This window comes from Martes martes (genome assembly GCF_963455335.1).
Source record: "Martes martes genome assembly, chromosome: 10".
Taxonomy (NCBI): Eukaryota; Metazoa; Chordata; class Mammalia; order Carnivora; family Mustelidae; genus Martes; species Martes martes.
The window spans coordinates 71,204,122-71,224,952 of record NC_137898.1 but is presented as its reverse complement, the minus strand read 5'-3'; the positions used below and the strand labels follow the sequence as shown (position 1 = coordinate 71,224,952).

Genomic DNA, 20,831 nt, shown 5'->3' with positions numbered 1-20,831 from the left:
GTGTCCCCTGTCTTAGCCCAACATGTGCCCTCTAAGCCAGGTACAAATCCAGCCCATATTCTGGAAGAAAGCCCTTCCCCAGAGCTACAAAATGCAAATGCCTTTGATAACTGGAAAGGAAAACAGAAAATTCACTCATATTTGCACTCTGCCATCTTGAGTATTTTGTTGTCCCTTCCAGATTCCATGTGTGTGTTTCACTGCAAACAGAATCATGATATGTAGACCTTGTAAGGTTCTCTTCCTTCCAACTAACTCAATGAAGCATGGTCTAATGGTTAAAAGCACAAGACCTAGAACCTGATCCCCTGGGATTCCCTTCAAATGCTCACTCTGTTAACGTGATCTTGGATAACTCGGCAAACTACTCTGTACTTCATTTTCCCAGGGTGTAAAATGAGGATGATAATAGTTAGGATTAAATAACTAAACATCTTTACAGTTAGACATGTAAAGCACTTGGAACAGTATCTGACATTAGTTACAAACTTAATAGCATTTTTCTGTTGCCACATCATCTACATATGATCATTCTTAATGGTGCAGTATATTCTGAGCGTCCGCACTAGCTAATTTACTGAACTGTTACTCCTTCGTTAAATGTTTAAGTTATTTCCAGTCATTCTGTATTATAAATAACACAGTCATAAATATCCGAGGACATGCGTTGTGGATTTTTCCATACATAGCTTCCCAGAAGTAGAAGTATGAGGTTAAAGGGCACAAGCATTTTATGCCTTTGGTCTATATTGGGAAATAGCTTCCCAAAAAAGGTCGTAACGTTTTAAAATCCAACTTATGCTGGAACTTTTTATTATTTACTACTCCCTCACCAGGCTTGGAGGACATCAAATTCTTTGATTTGTGCAACTTTAACAACCCATAAGCAGTCCCACTATAACTTCCTTTTCTTTGACTTTCATGGAAGCTAACAGTGCCCATGTGATTACTTTATTGTGAACTCTCTATTGGTAAGTGTCTGCATCAGTTGCTTTAACAGAGAAGACTTAGTACAAAAGATTGCTTACTATGTATTTTAGAAATGAAAAGCCCTAAGGACCTGTTCCCAGTCCTGAGGCTAGGGCACAAAGAGAAGACCAGGTGGCAGCCGGTTAGTGTTGGTGTCTCCGAGGTGTGTGCTACAAGGCTAGTTCTGCAAGTGATGGACAAACTGCAAACTGAAGTCAGCTGCTGCTTCTGGAATATTCTGTTGCTGTAGAAGTGGAAAACCAAGGCTGTGGGGTTTCCAAATTTAGAAGTATGAAAATGCAACATGCCTACTTAAATTTGAATTTCAGAGAAATAATGAGTAACTTTTTAGAACATTTGTACTAATATTGCATGGGAGGTACCCTAAAAAAGTTATTTATTGTTTATCAAAAATTCAAAGTTAAGGGTCCTACATTTTATCCGTCAATCTCACACTTCAAGGATGATGCTGGAAAAAGCATCTATCCCCCTCACCTAGCCTTTCCATCACCCTCTGCTGCCCATTATTGGCAGAGCCCAGCATAGAGCCAGTTGGCAAAGCTCAGAAGTGGTTTGCAGACAAAGCCAAGTGAAGGGTGGGTTTGAAACTAAGAAGCAATTACCCGATAATTGGCATAGCCCATCCTTTCAACCATTCAGCCTCCATACACACGGTTCTATACCCTGGTACTTCCAGACAACGACAAAAACAACTCTAACAAAATACCTAACAAAATACATCTTTCCAAAAAATGAAAACATTCTTACCTTCTCCCCAAAATGGGGAGGGACAAAGTCTCTATAGTCATTTTATTCGTCTCTGGAAAATAGTCACACTACCCATCTCTGGGCAGGATTAACTATCCTTTAAACGCAGTCACAATCACATTTGAAAATTCTGTCACCTAAAGACTAAACTGTAGAATTAACCTTCAACAATACTTATATAAAAAAAATAAGAGGAAGGAGAAGGGAGACTAAATTAGCTAATATATACCATTACATAAATCACATCATCATCAAGGCAGAAACTATGCCAAGCTGCTATAGTCCTTGTTTCTGTCATCAGTCATGAGGCCATAGTCGATGCTTCTGCATTTCTTGCTCAACCTCTTATCCTATGGTTTCTTGTCCTCAGGACCGCAGTTGGCCAGGGTTCTTTAGTGGGGTGACCCAAACCTTTCTTTCTGAAGAAAGTGAATCCTCAGTGGTCCTGCCTCTCTCTGGTTGCCGTAGCAATCACCACTATCTCCTAGTGAGCATGCAAGTACTAGGACACACCCCAGAGGATCCCTTGGGCTCGGATCTAGTCCCTCTTGTCCTCAGTTGCCCCTCAGTCATCAGGTAGCCTGATAACAGCCCATCAAGTAACCCTGTCTTTCTTTGTCCACGGTTTTGTGGCAAAAAGAGAACCAAATGGCAAGGTAGCAATCTCAACTCTGTTTGGTGGAACCATGTTGTGAACTCTTATAGAAGCGCTTGTCTCTGGGGAACCAACACCTCCAATCCAGAGAGCACAGAATTAAAGAGACCGGAAGCAAAATTTCTGCAAATGAGTTATTAGGTGAAATGATGAAAGGAACCACTTCCACTTCTACCCGTTGATTTCCAGACCCAAGTATTCTGGCTGTGGGAGAAAGGGCACAATGTACTGTTTGCTAAGTCAAATCCTATATTGCCTCTTATAAGACAGAACTTCACCAGCTTCATCGAGTGTTACCTCACCGGAGTCTTAAGTAAGTCTTCAGTAGCCCATTCTATGGATCTATTCAGCCAGCTGCTCCTCGGTGGTCGAGTACATGTCAAGACCACTGAATTCCAGGGGCATAAGCCTGTTGCTTCACTTCTGTTACTGTGAAATGAATTCCTTGATTAGAGCCTTATTGTCTGTTATCTATCAGGATGATGACAAGGCATCCCCAGATCCCAAACATCCACAGACTGTGGCACTGGCAGAGTCTTATATACAGGGGAAGAAAATCTATATCCAGAGTATTTGTTTATTCCAGGGAGGATAAATCTCTTTCCTGTCTATAATGGAAAGAGTCCAAGGCAATCATGCCGCCCGGTAGGTGGTCCCCAGGGAATGGTGCCATACCAGGAGCTCCGTGTTAGCCTCTGCCGTTGACAGGTTAGTCATTGAGGAGTAGCAATAGTGGGTCAGACTTGGTGACAGGGCGGCGTCCATGCGTAGCTTCCATCCTTGCCGCCATGACTACTTTGTTCAGAAACTCACTGTGTAATCCCTAGGTGGCTGGAGAAGGACACTAAGATACACAGGACATGCCACTTTGCCCGCGTGATCGAGGGAATCTATTTCATCATGCCCTTTCCTATGTGGCACAAATATGTCCGCAATCTATACCGATCCCAAGAGGCCCATCCACACACCCCTTCCCCAGACTTCCTCATCACCAAGCTTACTATTCTATTCTTTCTAAGTCCCTGACCATCAGCCAAACCATTAGCAACATCCCATGAATCAGTGTAGACTGTAGACCTAACCATCTCTTAGACCAAAATGGACAACCAAATTTACCACTTCAAGTCCTATCCATCAGAAATATTTCTCTCACTATCACTCTTCAGGGCTACCTTTTGCTGGGGCTGTGCAGCTGCAACCATAAACTTCCCATTGATGCCAGCGTATCATGAGAGTAATTGGTAAACCAAGCCCAGGCTTTTCTCCTTGGTCGTAAGGAATCTCTAATGAGGCCCTAGGTGTGCATCAAAGGAGAAGAAATCGTCCGCAGCAGAAGGTGTCAAATGAGTCTGAGCCACCTGCTCATGAGACTTACTTGTACCTTCCAGACGGGCTCAAGCCACTGATGAAGGCATGCTGCTGGGCACACCCACCTCATGGCTTGGTGGGTAAGACAGCTCAGATCACAGGGTCACTTCATATCTCATGGCTAGTTGGTGTTCTCATTTTTAATTTGCTTTTTATGTATCCCTTAAATTATTCTGTGAGGCCCACACTTCTTTTCAGCTTCTATTATATTTGTCCTTGTCGTTTCGTTTATGAATGCTGGAGGGAGCAGCCACTGACTATCTGATCCTCCCTCCCAGGGTCCAGTCACAATCCAGGAGCTGTCTCTCCAAGAACAGGCACCTACAAACAGGGCGTATACTTGCTCCCAAACCGGCATGCCTGCAGCCTTGACCTCCGGAAGGGCTAAGGAGAGGTGCTTGTTCTGCTGCACATTCCAGGCGTGGGGGACTCTGCCAACGGTCTTCTCTCAGGGTGGAGAGCCAGTGGCCAAAGACTGATCTCAGGGCACTCTGTTGCAGGCACGGCTTCTGTCGCTGTGGCAGGGATCCTAGCTGCTCTGCGAATCACCAAGAACAAGCTCTCCAATCACGTGTTTGTTTTTCAAGGTGCGGGTGAGGTAGGTGCCATCAGGAGAACAAGGATGGGTGGAGAAGCGTGAAGGAAGGGAGGTGTTCAGGGGTTCAGAGAAGAGGAAGCAGCCAAGGTATATTGTGTTAAGTGCAGCTGCCTGGGCACCAACATTTGGGTGTCCCAAGGACTCCTCGGCCTCCTAGAAGAAGGGGGGAAGGTGCAGAGAAGAGAGGACCTTGGTAAAGCTTCTGACAAATGCTGAGCAGCTGTTTGCCTTGTGTCTGAACATCCACTATACGATCCCTCCCAGGCAGCCATGGGTATCGCCCACCTCCTTGTCATGGCCCTAGAGAAAGAAGGTGTACCCAAGGCAGAGGCCACAAAGAAGATCTGGATGGTGGACTCCAAGGGGCTCATTGTCAAGGTACGGTCAGTCTGGAAACCTAGAGGTTTCCTGACACCTACAGCTACTGGAACTGGACTGTAAGAGGTCTCTAAGGGAGAAAGTTCTCAGACAACAGGGGGGTAATGTTCTACCCTCCAAAGCAGAAGACACATCCCAAAGCAGCCTTAACTGCTCTGTCCAAAAGCTTTACTATGTGGGCAACTGCGTGTATGCATGCCCCTTCCAGCTTTATCTCCCACCCCTTCCTGCCTTGGACTAACCTCCAACCTCAGTAAATCATAGTTTTCCAAAAGTAACACGCTCTCTCCTGTCCACATCCTTGCATATTTTGTTTCTCTGCCTGAAATGCCTTTCTCTTTTGCCAAACACCCACTCTCAACCCACAACCCCATCTGTTTGCTCCTTGTCTTCTGTTACCTCCTCCAAGAGGCTTTCTCTGAGCATCTAGGTCTCAGTCCACTTCCTACATTTACGATCACGTAGCCGTCCCCCACCATACGCTGTACTTGCCACACTGTAAGGCAGTTGCCCTTTTGATTGTCTCTCCCCACTAGGCTTTGTAGTCTTCATATCAATGCCTGGCATGTAATGAGTCTGTAATGATGTTTGAGGTATGAGTGCAAGAATGAATAAGAAACCATCTAACTTTGGACTGGACGACGGAGAGGGGCATGTTTAGATGGCCTCCAAACTTAGGACTTCACTGAGAGCTCCACGTTTTAGTGCCCCAAATTCCACTAACAGAGAATGTCAGTGAGAGACTTTTTAAAAAGATGACAGAGATAGGAATGGGGCAAGTCCAGGGGGCTCCCAACCAAGAATAGAAGAGACCCTCGGCAGAAGCTGACCTTCTCTTGTCTCATCTGGAGCTAGATCACCACTAGAAGGAATTCCTCCTCCCACCCCAGGTCATTCCAGAGCACAAGGCAGCGCAGGAAGAAGATGGCAGAGGCTGCCACATTTCCCTCTTGCCACCTTTCGACATTATTTTGCTTATCCCATTAAGCTGACCCCTACTCAAGTCACTCTCAAAGCTGATGTCTTCACTCCAATTCTCATGAGAATAGCTGACCCAAAGGAGTCATCAGAACACCTGTACCATTTGCCAGCCTGTCAACCCCTGAGTCCTATTTGAAGAAATGAAAGGATCCTGAGCTTGTTGGCAAGAGCCAGCCACGGCAAGGCTGTCCTAGGGCTTAGCTTATTATTATGCACAGGGCGGGCCATGGCTCCTGTAAAGTACATTCCAATTAGCTTTCTGACCCTGATGGCTCAGGCCCCCATCCCTCAACTGGCCCTGAGTGCTGGCTGCCTTGGGGCCAAAGGTCTTGGTCACGCTCGAGCATTTCATGAGAGCCTTTCGGCCCTGGCCCAGGAACCATGACCCTAAAAGTGCAAAGCAAGGCTTTATGGATTCTCCATGTGTGGTTTGAGCTAAAGAAATCCCCCCCACACCACCGCACTGTGACACAAGCACACATCACAATCCTTAGTTTCCACCGCAGGTTTTCCCAGGAGATCTGATCAAGAGAGTGAGCAACAAGGCTTCTGAGAGCTCAGACCAAAGCACAGGGCTCTCGGGGAATGTTCTCGGGATCTCCAGAGGCACCATTGTGTTCTCACTGCCAGGCATCATGTTCTCCTTTCCCTGCAGGGGAGGAGCCACCTGAACCATGAGAAAGAGATGTTTGCCCAGGACCATCCTGAAGTGAGCAGCCTGGAGGAGGTGGTGAGGCTGGTGAAGCCCACGGCCATCATAGGTAGGAGGAGGCAGGAGGCCCACCGGCCAGCCCAGCTAACCCTCTTCACTTGCAGGTGGAAGCTAAGGCTCAGCCAGCAGGCACAAGGAATCGATGGAAACCACGCTCTCCCCCCGACCCCATGGCCACCGCAGTGCCACCATCTTTCACTGAGGGGTGACTCTATAAAAATCATAGAAGGCACCAAGTTGGGGCTTAGTGATGCAGAATTATACAGTGCAGTGGAAAAGAACAGGGCTGGTCTGAGAGGATGTGAGCACTGCTGCCCCGAAGAGGGGACCCTGGCATCTCTCCCTGTGTTGGGAGAGCCACGTACTCTAAAGGACTTTGCCCAGGACCAGGCAGGGACCTGAAGGGACCAGTGTTCCCTCAAGGATGAACAAGAGGTCTTGCCTAGCTCAAACAAGAAGACCCTTTTCTCTTTGGCTTCCTGCATCCATCCCTATGGTGGATGCGATCTCCAAGGTTCCTGAGTCTTCCATGTTGCACCAAGAGGAATGGGGTGTTTATAAAGAGTAGGCCTCCCTACTACCCCCCTTTTCCCTGTAGGTGTTGCTGCCATCGCAGGAGCCTTCACGGAGCAGATTCTGAGGGACATGGCCTCCTTCCACGAGCGCCCTATCATCTTTGCCCTGAGCAACCCCACCAGCAAGGCCGAGTGCACAGCTGAGAAGTGCTACCGGGTCACTGAGGTCAGCGGGGAGTCCTTCCTTCCCCAGGCTGAGAGGACATAGTAACAATAATTATGAGTAACCCCATGAGGGTGAAGAAAAATCCCCACTTTCCTGATGAGTAAACTGAGGTTCAGAATGATGAAATAAATTGCCCGAGGTCACATTGCTGCTAAGGAGTGGAGCTGGTCCTCAAACCCAGGTCTGGCTCCAAAGCCCAGGCTCTCACCATCCCGTCATACTGCTCAAGGGTCCTCTAGAGACACAGAGCTTTGACCAGAACCTGAGGCATTCGTAGACTCTAGGTCACCTGCACTCCTGTGGTGTCCTGGGTTAGCCTTCTCGGGAGGTGACAGGTTAAAAACCTCCACCTTTCCGAGATTTCTTGGCTGCCAGGTAACTCAGTGAGAGCTAAGCTTTCTGGTCCAAGGAACAAGTGTGCTTCCAGCACCTGCCGTGTGCCTGTGCTGAGCACGTGGGAGAGAATGAAGAAGGGTAGGCCACCATTACTGCCTGAAACCCGTCTCCAGGCTCCATCTCTGCTTTTCTTCCTGCCTCCAGGGCCGAGGGATCTTTGCCAGTGGAAGTCCTTTTAAGAGCGTGACTCTGGAAGATGGCAGGACCTTCATTCCTGGGCAAGGAAATAATGCCTACGTGTTCCCAGGAGTGGCTCTGGGAGTCATTGCTGGTGGCGTTCGGCACATCCCGGACGAGATCTTCCTCCTGACGGCAGAGGTAGCCCCGTCCCTGCTCCCTTGCGTGCGTGCTCCCACTCAGGCCTGTGATCTCCCCCAGGTGCTACACCGGCCCCCAAAGATTCCTTCTCTCATCTCCTCTACCCGCCTGCCCCTCACCCCTCATCCTCAAGATGCGTGAACCTCAAGCTTCTCTCAAGATCCCCTCAAGGCTTAAACATCTCTCAGAACACACAGAACATTTTTAAGGGAAATTAAGGAATCGTCCATGGGAGGAGGTACTGGCTGGAGGCTCTGGCAGTGCAGGAACGCCTGTCCATCTGCTCCTCGCTTCCCAGCAGTGTCCACATGCATGCCCAGAACAGAGGCGAGGCCACCAGAGCCATCGCAAACGGGGCTCATGGACCACGACCAGCAGTGGAGTCTTCTGACCACTGACCTTGGCCACGTTACCAGGGGAACTTGGTGCAGAATAAGGCCCCCCAGGGCAACTTTCCGTAAGGAAGGGATGGGCCACAAGCCTGGTTTGCCTGCTCTGAGGACCGGGATCTGGAGCACAGATACAGGGGTGCTCCTGCTCCGGGCACCTTCCTAGAAACACTGTCAAAATGAGTCTTTGCTGGAAGTGAGGAAAACAAGGAAAGAATTCATGAAGAACGATAGCGCATGTTCCTAATGTCGGCTGAGAATCCTACCAGCCGCAGTGGCTTACATCCACCCCGTGGTTACTAAACGACAGGCACTTGACATTTATCTTCTCTCTGAGGAAACTACAGAAATGTCTCTTCAGGGAGGGTAAACGAATCAAAACTATAAACACACACTAAATATGTTTATCCCCAGTGAGCTTCAAAGGCTCTGTGATTTCTGACACGTTCTCATTTCCCCCCTCCCTGTGGCACTGGTGAGAGTCCCAGGCCACCAGAACATGGGAACGGCTCCCATGCAGCCCTAGCCAGCTCCTCTTCTAGAAGCCCTGCAAGGAACCATCTCATGCTCTAAGTTCCTTCTTCCTGCTTCTTGGTCTTTGAGCACTGGCTCCACAAGGACAGCAAATAATGTCTCCTGAAGGTTTGTCAGCCTTCCCCAGGCCATGTGCACACTGGCTATGGCTTCGTGCCACGGGCATCAGTCCATCTTGTGTGACCCTCCGGCATCTTTCTTCTTACTGCTCTGTCAGTGGTGGTGCCCCGTGGCTGTGGGTGGAGCTGTGCGAATGCCCCCATCAGATGGGAGGAGTCATTTCCTGCTTGGAATGAGCCTCAAAGCAAACTCCCCTGTGGCGCAGAAAGATGGCTGCTCCAGTCTTCCTCTGTAACCCCAAGAGACATCGACACCCTCACCCCCTAGAGCTTGGGGCGTTGGTCAGTGCCATCATTTCATGAACGATGTCAGGAACCTCTCCTCAATCCACACGTTAATCTCTTGCTGCAGTCGGGACAAGATCCCTCCCTTCTAGGAGCTGACAGTCTGGTCTTTAAAGGGCTGGCAAATTACATTTCTGCAAGGGGTTCTTAAAAGTTTAAGACAAATAAAGTTGAATCTCATTTTCCTATGGAAAAAAATAATGTAACTTTTAGGAGACTTCTATGTCTCATTCCACCTTGACAATTCTGTAAACCAGATACAGTGATCATCCCGATGCGATACCCAGGAAAGTAAGGCACAGAGAGTCTAATCCATGCCCAAGGTCACTGGGCGCATGAGCAATAGCACCAGGAGGGCCCCAGAGGATTTCCTCTGAGCTGCAGCAGAGCCTCGCCAGTGCCCAGCGTCTGAGAAGGGACCACCAGCCACCGTCCCGCTCTTCAGTCCACAGGACGACTCCTCCAGATGCAGACCTCGCCGTGGACATCCTGCTTCCTTCTGATCCCATCTTCCACACCTCCCCCAAGAAAATCCTTGAAAACCCAGAGCAGTTCATCTCTCTCATTTTAGACATTCGAATGGCTCCTCAGTGCTTACAGGGTAAAACCCAAACTCCTTCATATGGTTTCCATCTAAGGCATGTCATCACCAGGCCCTACTTTCCTCTCCAGCCTTCAGCCTCGACCTCCCGTTGACCGAGCCAATGTTCTTCTTACAATCCAGAACTCATGCTCCCTCCTGCCCCCTCTCTCCAAGAAATTGCATGTGCTGTTGCCTCTCCCTTTTCGAGTAATTCGTCCTCTGTCCCATCTCCTGGGAAGCTTTCCTGTATATGGCCGACCGGGCCCTGCTTCCTCTGTGCCCACGTGCCCCCTCTGCTTGCACTCACTTCTGTGTTGTAATTGTCATACCTGTTTGTTAGTCATTGTCCACTGCCTCCAGACTACAGGAGGAGAAAGGCTTCTCTGCCACAGACCCTCAGCAATGAGCGCAGAGCCCGGCAGAGCCCGGCGTATCCTAGAGCTCAGTTAGTGTTTGAATGGAACAGTGGAAAGGAGAGATGGGAGCAGGGAAATGAGGCAGAAGAGGAGGAAGCCCACGTCCCTGATGTCAGCCATACTCTGAGGCAAGACCAGCTGCCCTGGCTCATCCATTCTGGGACACAGTTTTCAGAGAGCACCATGGCTCTTCCCAGATTTAACTCTGACACAAGACGACTGGGCGGGAGTGGATTCAGAGCCGGCACATAACAGAGGCTGTTCCGCAAGGCTGGCTGAGCTCCAGCGTCTGAGGCTGGAGGAGGAGACTTGAGGTGGAGAATGGGCCTCAGAGACCGGCTCTGAACCAGGGAAGGAAGGTGTGGGAGGTGCTGTTCCCAGGATGCTGGCATTCGCTGTCACTCACTGCGGAAGAAGGCTTTGCTCAGGACTGGAAGGGCGAGCCGCAGGAGCTCTGAATACAGGGAAACAAGATGGCCTAGGTGGGCACCCAGGATGTTACTAAGCACGGGGGAGAGGCTGGAACTCGGGAAGGGTCTCAGCGATCTCTATGCAATAGGCTGGACCAGCCATGGGGAGATCCTAGAGTCTGCTTCACAAGTCTCAAGTGTATTCGTCTCGGTCTTCGTGATTCTCCTTTAGAATTTAGGGTCCGTGTAGTTTAATCTCTCAGCCAATCTCACAGTACAGAAAGGATGTGTCCTTGCTTAGAAGCCCAAGCATGGGGGCGCCTGCGTGGCTCAGCTGGTTAAGCGTCCGACTCTTGATTTCCACTCAGGTCATGATCTCAGGGTCGTGAGATGTGGCCCCATGTCGGGCTCCACACTGCGCATGGAGCCTACTTAAGATCCTCTCTCTCCTGCTCCCTTTGCCCCTCACCATCTCTCTAAAATAATAAATCTTTAAAAAAATAATAAAAATCCAAGCATTAAGCTGCCCTGGGGCCTTGAGACTACAATGGGAACAGCTCTGGTTGGCCACCTCTGAGGGGTGAGGGGAGTCTCTGGAGTAATGGTTTGGGCTTGTTCTGGGAAGATGGAAACTCGGCTTACTCCTCTTGCTTCTCTCTCCCCAGCAAATTGCCCAAGAGGTCTCCGAGCAGCATCTGTCACAGGGGAGACTGTACCCCCCACTCAGCACCATCCGAGATGTGTCTCTGAGAATAGCCATCAAAGTAAGGAGCATCCTACCGCCAGTGATATGGCCAGCGCCGCTCAACAACTTCCTCTCGCTGGGAGTTTAGGGGAGCTAAGGGGAGGGCAGATGTAGCGACATCGTGAGCTCCCACGCCAACTCTGGCCAAAAAATGCCTGCCTGCAGCTCAAGCCCCACCCCACACCCACTCGGGCCAGTTCTGGGAAAGCTCCTGGATTTTCCCTCAAACACCAGGCAAAAAGGTCAACAAAGTCCACAGTCTTGTGGACCAGAATGTGGGTGGAATTTTTTAAAACTGAATCATAAGTGCCCATTTATACAAAAAGGCCAATTTTCATGGCATCATGAAAAGAGCTCTGGGAATCCCTTCACTTTCCTGAGCCTCAGTTTCTTCCTTTTCCAAAGGGGATGGTAATTCCTCTCTGAGTTCTGAAGGCTAAAGAGGACAGCGAGAAAGCTCCATACTCAGTGTAGGGTAAATGCTTATTCCTCCCCTTTTTCTCAGAATGGCTGGGCCACATGGTGGTCGGGTTCCTGGAATATTCCAAGGAATAATATCTTCCTAGAGTCCTTGCAGAGATGGTACATTTTCAGAGAATCAGAACACAGTGCAATCAAGACTGGCCCAACACGGATAACTGTTGAATAAGGGTTGCATTAGGGTTTATTATACTATCATTTTGATTAGTAGGTATATTTGACATTTTCTGTAAGTTTTAAAAGTAATTTCAGAAGATACATTGCACAACTGCACGTGCTCCCCATGAGCTGTCCATCGTAGGCTCCAGAGTCAGCCCTGAAGGCTAACGGTCCGGCTCACGGCCCCAGCTCCGCACTGTCCATTTCCTTCCTTTTGGGGATGTAGAGACTAATGCTCTTCTGAAACCAAATCTGATACCCAGAGAACAGTGTCTAGGCTCTTCTCCCAATTCAACCCACATGGGGGGGTGGGGGGATATCAAGTACTGGACACCTGATGTGGCCTGTTGCCTAATTTTATCCTCACACTACTCCAGAGAAAGGTCTCATAACTCCCACTTTAGAGATGAGGAAACTGAGGCTCAGCAAGGATAATGTCACCACCGAGGACCCACAGGCAGTTGGGAGCAGGGGCAGACTTGAGTCTGAGGCCTCTTGAATGCAGCCTAGTGTTTATTCACTGCATCACAGTTCCCTACCCCAGCAGAAAGCTCCAAATCCCTCCTAGCGGGTGGCTTCAAGGACAACAGTTTATGGTTACGCAGGGGCGGTTACCCTTCCACAGGCTCCCAAGCACCCTTAGGCAACTTTTAGGCAGGTTCCTCCTTAGTTCCATTTCCTTAGCCTGTATGTTTTTCCCTAGGTCCTCGACTTCGCGTACAAACACAACCTGGCCTCCTACTACCCGGAGCCCAAGGACAAGGAGGCTTTTGTAAGATCCCTGGTCTACACTCCAGACTATGAGTCCTTCACACTGGACAGCTATACGTGGCCTAAGGAAGCCATGAATGTTCAAACAGTCTGATGCAGTCTCAGAGGCTGTGAGAGTCTGGAACAAGCCCGGAGTAACGATGACAATATAAATGGGTTCTAAAATGGCCATCTTTGTCACTGTGTTTTTCCTTTGAACTTTCTGGTATGAGGGGAGATATCCAGGCACATAGTGAATGAGAGCCTTGTCCATGAAGGCCCTAAGAATTCACTTTTCTATAACCCTCTTCCAACTTCCAGCCCAAGAATTTCTTCATCTAATTGCCAACAATTAGCTAGATCTCGTGGGAAATCTAGAATCCCTCCTAGAACTCTGCCTTCACAGAGCTCAGAGTAGTGAAGGAGATGAGATGTGGACACAATTCATTTTTCCACAAGGGGGAAAGTGGTTGAGTCCAAGAAAGACGTGCACATAAAGGTCAAAGGTATTCACCTTTGAATAGGGAGTGGAGATGTCCTATGAGAACATAAGAGAAGGCTTCGAGGGGAGAAATGTGTGCAAAGTCCCAAAGTAAAGATGGGTAGGAGGCATGGGAACCTGAGGAAGGTAAGGGCAGCCACTGAGCAGAGAGCATGGCCCACCCGTGAGGGAGCGCAATCCCAGCTGGAGGAATACACACCCTTCAAGACTCAGGTGGGCATGAAGGCTGAGTGGCCGAAGGCAACTCACTAGTCAAAAACTATCCCTCACATGTGGGTTACTGAATATTAGGATTCCTTTTTGGTTATTACTAAAAGGAAAACTAGAGAAATGTGGGTGTGTCAGCAGGCCAAGGAGTGAGGAGGAAGAGAGGCAGTGAGCGGAAGAGAATCATGAAGTTCTAGGGAAGCCCTGATTTCATTTTCCTGACTCTGGTACTCTCCTCTCTCCCTCCCTCCCTCCCTGCCTGCCTCCCACCCTTCACTCTGAAGGAATTCAGCAAACCAGAGCAGTATTCTTAAAGAATGCCTTCAGTCTGTCGTGGGGGTTTCCTAGACCAGTTCAACCGCAGCTTTCACCTCCTTCTGTCTAGCAGAGCCCACACCCTGGGATGGGGAGGTGGAGAAAAGCCTGCGGCCGCCCTGAAAAATTTCTAGAACCTATTGGTTCTTTCAATCTCTAATTTTATTGGATAACACAGAAAACAGTAAACGATGCTAAGGGACCTACCACCCCCAGCCCTTGCTGCCAGCTCAGCCTCAAGATCCCCACCTCTCAGTCACAGGACTGTCGGACTCCTAGCATAGTCATTAGCAGAGACAATAGTCACCCTTGCCCAGGTCTTGTTCTCCCAACATCTGCTTCCTGGGTGCTGGTGCTCAGCCAAACACATCCTGAGAAAACACCCCTGTTCTACAATCCCTGGGCTCATGGAGAAGGAGAACGTCTTCAGAAGAGGATTTGAAGTGAAGCTGCAATCTCAATGCCAGAGAACCTCTGCACTGTCTTTTCTGTGTCCTGGCCCACCACTTCCGTAGCCCAGCTGCGCATCCTTTGTACTCAGTGTCATAGAAAAGAAAAGGATTGGAGAAAAGCAATGACTTAAAAGCAGAATATTAGATCTTTGAAAAGATCAACCAAATAAATAAATTGTAGCTATACTGACCAAGACAAAGAAGATACAAAGTACATTTCCTTTGTTTCAGCCACACTAAACACAGGCACTTTCAGGTCTGTACCCTTATAAATGCTTGGTCTCCATCTGCCAAGTTCTTCCCTCTGCCCACTCCCTGCCCTTTATCAAATAGCAGCTCACCCCAGCTTTCTGCTGGAGACATCATTCATCTTCGGAGTTCAAATGCAACTGGTTCCTGAAGTCATCCTGGACAGAGTTAATAATTAGATTAGAAATCAACAGAAAAAAATGGGAAATTTCTGGGCGCCTGGGTGGCTCAGTGGGTTAAGCCTCATGATCTCAGGGTCCTAGGATTGAGTCCCGCATCGGGCTCTCTGCTCAGCGGGGAGCCTGCTTCCCCCTCCTTCTCTCTGCCTGCCTCTCTGCCTACTTGTGATCTCTCTCTGTCAAATAAATAAAATCTTTTAAAAATTTTTTTAAAAATGGGAAATTTCTAACCACTTGGAAATTAAATAATACATTTCTAAATAACCCATGGTCCCAAGAAGAAATCGCAGGGTAGATTATATATATGTTGAATTGAATGAAAAATATCAAATTTAATGAGTTTTATCTAGAACAGTGCTTAGAGGAAAATTTTGTAGCTCTAAACAAATGCCTCTGTCAGTAAAAAGAGAAAAGTCTCAAAGCAATAACATGAACTCCTTGAAGAAGCAAAAAAATCCAAAGCAAGTTAAGATTAGAACAGAAATAATTGATCTATATCAAATAAAGAATTTGTTTTGTAATTAAAAATCTTCCCACCAAGAAAAATGCAGGCCCAGATGCCTTTTTTGGTGAATTCTATCAAATATTTAAAATGGGAATAGTACTGGGATGCCTGTATGGCTCAGTCGGTTGGGCGGCTGTCTTTGGCTCAGGTCATGATGCCAGCATTCAGGGATCGAGTCCCGCATTGGACTCCTTGATCAGCAGGGAGCCTGCTTCTCCCTCTGCCTATGCCTGCCTGTGCTTTCACTCTCACTCTCTCTCTCTCTCTCTGACAAATAAATAAATAACCTTAAAATAAAAACAAAATAAGATAGGAATAATACCAATCCTTCACAACCTCTTTCAGAAAATAGAGGAGGGAACACTCCCAAATCATTCTATGACATTAGAATCACCCTGATATCAAAACCAAATAAAGACAACACAAGAAAACCACAGACCAATTTCCTTCATGAATATAGATGCAAAATCTTAAAGCATTAGCAAACCAAATCCATCAATATAAAAGAATTACACACAAGGAACAAGGGGGATTTATTCCAGGAATGCAAAGTTGTTTTAACATTTTAAAACTGATCCTCACGGTGCGTGGTATTAATAGAGTGAAGGACAGAAACCGCAAGATCAAGCCAATGGATGTGATAAAACTATTTGAAAAAATCCAACATCCATTTATGATTAAACTTTCCACAAACTGAGAAGAGAACATCCTCCACCTGATAAAGAACCAACAGCTAACATCCTACTTAATGGTGAAAGAATGAATACTTTCTCCCTAAGATCTGGAATAAGCCAAGGATGTTGTCATCACTTCTCGTCAACATGGAGGATCTGGCCAGTTCACTAAAAGAAAAAGAAATTAAATGCATCCAAGTAGGAAATGAAGAATAAAACTGCCTTTATTCACAGATGACATAATCCTATATGTAGAAAATGTCAAAGAATAGAACCCTTTATCTCACTAGTGCTCTCCCTTTCTCCCTGATCAGTATAAAAAGGTCAGAGGATACAAGGTCAATAAACAAAAATCACCTGTATTTTTATATATTATCAGTAAGCAATCTAGAAGTAAAATACTTCCATTCATAACAGCATCAAAAAAATACTTAGAAAATTAAGAAGTGCAAGTCTTGCACAAGAAAAATTACAAAACACTGCTGGCAGAAATTAAAGATCTGGAAAAAAAAATCCAAATAAATGGAGAGATGTTCCATATTCATGGATTTGAAAAACTCATTATTAAGGCTGCAATTTTCTCCATAATTTATTTATAAATTCAATACTATATCAAAATCCCTGCAGACTATTTTTTTTTTTAGAAACTGACAGGCTGATCCTAAAATTTATATGGAAATGGAAAGGATCTAAAAAGCCAAAATTTTTGAAAAAGAAAAACAAATTTCACTATCTAATTTCAAAACTTGCTATAAAACTACAATGATCAAGATTTTGTGATTATGTAGATCAATGGAGAAGACCTGAGAATTCACAACAAAGTCCTCACATTTATGGCACATTGATTTGCAACAGAACTACCAAAATACTTCAGCGGGGGAAAGGATAGCCTTTTGAACAAATGATAGTGCAAAACCTGCACAGTCACATGCCAAAAAAATTTTTTAAATTTTTAAAAGAGAGACATTTACTTCACACCATACACAGAAATTAATTTAAAATAGATCACAGACCTAAATGTAAGCTAAAGCCATAAAATTTCTAGAAGAAAATAGAGCAGAAAACTGATTGAGGAGAGTTCTTAGATAAAATTCAAAAGCATGATTTATAAAAGAAAAATTGATAAATATGCTCTTGAAACATGATTGAGAGAGAAAACAAGCACAGACTGAGGGGAAATACTTGCAAATTATATATCTGATAAAGGCATTGGGTCCAGAATATAGGAAGAACTTTTATAGTTCAATAAGAAAATGACAAAACCACCCAATTAAAACAGTGGGCGAATGTTTGAATTGGCATACTACAAAAAAGATGTGAATGGCTAACAAGCACATGAAAAGATGCTTAGTATCACTGGTCATTTGAAAATTAAAACCATTTCACACTTACCAGAATGGCTAGAATAAAAAAGACAGTAAGTGTTGGGGAAGATTGGAACCTCTTCTAACAGGACTTTGTCTCCTAAGCACTATGAGATTAAGGGAGAGTTGCCTTTGTCTTTTAAATCCCAGGGTCCTGGGATCAAGCCCCTCATTGGGCTCCCTGCTCCTCAGGAAGCCTGCTTCTCCTTCACCCACTCCCCCTGGTTGTGCTTCCTTTCTCACTGTGTCTCTGTAAAATAAATAAAATCTTTAAAAAAAAAAATAAATCTTCATTCTAACTCTCCAGGCTCTCAGGCATAGCCCCAGAATTCAGCATGTGTCATTTAGTATACTGGACACAGTATACTAAATATAGTATATATTTATACTATATATTTATACTATTTATACTATACACAACGTCGTTGTGCCACCCAGATCCCTGTGCAGGGCTGAAACACTCATTCCCCCAGCTGCCAGAAATATTTATTAGCTGAAGGTTCACAGCTACATCCTTCTCTGGGAATTGCACTTGGCTGAAGGAAAGTACTTCATTCAAGGGTACGGCTTCATCCCCAGGGACAGCCTGCATACAATGACTGGTTGACTCAAGTCCAAATATTCAACCCCTTTACCTCAGTTGCAGACATCTCTAAGTGGTCATCCCAGCTCGAGAGCTCCTTGCAAGATTGGCTAAGGCCAGTTTTACAACTAACTGTATGTATCACCACTCAACAACTACCACCATTTTCTGGTTCTGTTGCTCCCTCACAGGTGTTGAGACAACTCCCCAGTAAATCTCCAAATGCAAATATCAGATGTAGTATAGGTTTCCAGAGGGACTCAACTTGCTACATGTGGAGAAAAATGGCCTAACTTCTCAGTTTTCTAATCTGCTGTACCAGTCCCACATGACCACCAAAAGCCTCTGGGTTTCTCTTTCCCTCAGTAGAGACCCCCCCCACCCCCACCCCGCCCCGGACCAAGTCTGATTCTTAGTCCACGTCCAGAATCACTGAATGCCCCCAGTGGGCAGGGCGGGGGGGGAGGGGGTTGGCCACTCACCTCAGGAGAGCTCCTCCCTCTCTGGAACTCCCGTTCACCTAGTTCTTGTTGCTTTTACAGCTCTCCGACATGTCTTCAAACATACTCCTTTACAATTTTTTCCTATTTTTCTGGTTGTTATAGTGTAAGTGGTATAATGCTGCAAACTTCTACACCCTATCTGGAAGTGGAAGTCTCTAGACACAGATTTTCAAAATTCCAAATGTGTGGATATTATTCACTTTTTTCCCAACTTAATTGAATGATAGTCAAAGAAGTTATTAATATTACTTAAATATTTTTAAATTTGCTGTAATTTTATGGTCAAATGTAATAAAATATTTCATGTACTTATTCCTAAAATAATATAGATTCTCACTGTCGGTTGCAATGCCCCTTGTATGTTCATAAGCTTAATTGTTTTGTTCAAATCTATATCTTTACTGAATTTTGTCCACTTGATCTGTTTCTACAAGATGGATAGTAAAATATCCCATCACTGTGGTAAATTTGTTGATGTTCCTTATAGTTCTCTCTGTATTTGCTTTATACATTTTGGACCAATGTTGTTTGGTGCATGAAGTTTAGAATTGTTATAACTTCCTGGTGAACTGAAACTTTAATGATTTTTATCTCTAGTAATGCCTTTGCTTCTACTTTTACTAATATTAACACATCTCTACCATCCTTTCTCCCTCCTGCAATTCATTATTAGATGGTTAAGCTCCTGTACTAGGTGAATGGTGAACACTGAAATTATTTCTGCTGCAGCACTATATTCCCAGACAGTGTGAATATATGGTTAAACTAGCACTAATACAGGTCATCATTTTATCAGTTCCATAATAAAACAAAGTATCAGGTATCCAAATACGAAGTCACACAATTCAAAAAGCACATAAAATATTAGATGCCTGATCATTTCATTAGTAGAAACCCACTTCTCTTTTGATTGGGAAAACAAGGAGAAAACATGCTTCCAAGAAAAACAGTTAATGAACAACTTCTAATAGGGTGAAGAATTATAAGATTTCAGAAATTTTATAAATAAGGAATGTTTGGGCTATAAAGCATCTCTGCCTTAAAAAGAATTTTTTTCTTGCTAAATAAAAGACCTATTCTATACACCCTGCCAAGACAAAGGCAACATTTTACTACAGATATTTCATAGCCTCCTCCCACTCTCTCTTCAAACCCTCGCCCTCTAAGTTGCACCCCAAGTGTAAACATTAAAGTAACTGTAAGACTTTCTTGTCTGAAACCATTACACACATGTGCTTCTGTATAATGTGTATTTTACATGAACTTTCAACCACAGATTTGTGATTTTTCAAAATGGAGGCTTTCATAACAGCACAAAATGAGCTTTATAGAAAGACATTAAATAATCCCTTAAGTCTTGGTAAGAATCCGATAAAAATCGATTTTTGCTAAAACCTGATGTATACTGATGTTCATGTGGGATGGTAAACATGAAGGAAAAAATAACCACATAGGCCCTACTTACAATGTTTGAAAGGACTAAAGGAATAAACCACATATGGTTTACAGTGCTGTTCGTAATTACTGGGATTTTAATTACATATGATACTAAAAATATACAAGTATTGTGCTGGATAATTTGGCACCTAAGCTCTCAATTTCTTACATATTTTTTCTGGCATGGGAATAGTATGAAGCCAAATATAGAGGCTGCAATTCTGTCAAGCTTGTGGTTTTTTCATGATTCCTATGGAAGCTTCATTAGACTTGTCATTCATTAAGCCTACATGTTGGCTAATATGTACGATAATTAAGTCCTGTCTCAAGTTCCATTTCCAAGGCAACAGCATAAGGGAGCCAAGTTTTATTGAATGCAACAGTTGTTTCTATGACCACTGGAGTCTTTGTAGCGCAGCCGCATTTTAGAACGATATTTCTGCAAATACAAAAGTTGCTTGCTGTTAAAAGCTCCACGCCGCTTTTGTCTTATTAACTGTACTGCATCTTCATTTTTCATTCCACTTTCAATTAGTGCTAGGGCAACAAGCACTGGAGTTCTCCCAAGACCCGCAACACAGTGGACAGCAATACAACAACCAGGTTCTTCCCGAAATTTAATGTGTACGAGACTCAACCAGTCGTCGACAATCTGGTTAGATGGCGATGACCCATCATCGAAAGGCCAATCCAGAACCTGGATGCCTTCTTTCTCCACGAGAGCAGTGTCGTAGGTTGCTTCACATACTCTTACTATTGTAGTAACTCCGTATTTCTTAAGTTCTTCTATAAACTTGTTTAAGGTTGCACTGGTTGGGCTGTGTGTAATAAGAAATCTCATGTTCCTGTATGTGACTTCCACGGGGGCTGGCCGGCTCGTTGGAGCCATGTTCATTCAGTTGAAATGTTTTCAATACTTGAATACAGAAGTGATGTTAAGAAGCTGAAGTACACGCCCATATACTCCACTGGAAATTCTCAGTGCTTGGAAAAATGTACTTGAGAATAACAGGAAAGGCAACGAGCCCCCTTGCAAGCAGCAGTCCTTCAGTTCCGTAATACTGAGTCAATGGAAAGGAAGCGCGCCCAGGTTTACCCCATCCAGGT

At 45.5% G+C, this 20,831-nt stretch overlaps 2 protein-coding genes across 6 annotated transcripts in view; one reads left to right on the top strand and one right to left on the bottom strand.

Moving 5' to 3' along the window:
* ME3 (malic enzyme 3) overlaps positions 1–12,951 on the top strand; it is a 216,489-nt gene extending 203,538 nt beyond the window's left edge. For 3 of the 5 annotated variants that reach the window (XM_080817691.1, XM_080817692.1, XM_080817694.1), the window contains 7 exons: positions 4,261–4,358; positions 4,623–4,736; positions 6,373–6,478; positions 7,028–7,170; positions 7,711–7,884; positions 11,286–11,384; positions 12,708–12,951. In XM_080817691.1, the coding sequence (XP_080673817.1) occupies positions 4,261–4,358; positions 4,623–4,736; positions 6,373–6,478; positions 7,028–7,170; positions 7,711–7,884; positions 11,286–11,384; positions 12,708–12,869 (896 nt within the window). In that variant the 3' untranslated portion in view covers positions 12,870–12,951. The remainder of the gene's footprint in view (positions 1–4,260; positions 4,359–4,622; positions 4,737–6,372; positions 6,479–7,027; positions 7,171–7,710; positions 7,885–11,285; positions 11,385–12,707) is intronic. The other 2 variants (XM_080817693.1, XM_080817695.1) reach the window with 1 other exon arrangement.
* A 7,140-nt stretch (positions 12,952–20,091) lies between these two features.
* LOC308350376 (protein tyrosine phosphatase type IVA 1-like) lies at positions 20,092–20,613 on the bottom strand (the record flags this gene model as incomplete). The annotated part of the gene is made up of 1 exon (XM_080815563.1): positions 20,092–20,613. One exon carries the CDS (start codon positions 20,611–20,613, stop codon positions 20,092–20,094), a length of 522 nt encoding a protein of 173 aa, XP_080671689.1.
* Between the last annotated feature and the right edge of the window lie 218 nt (positions 20,614–20,831).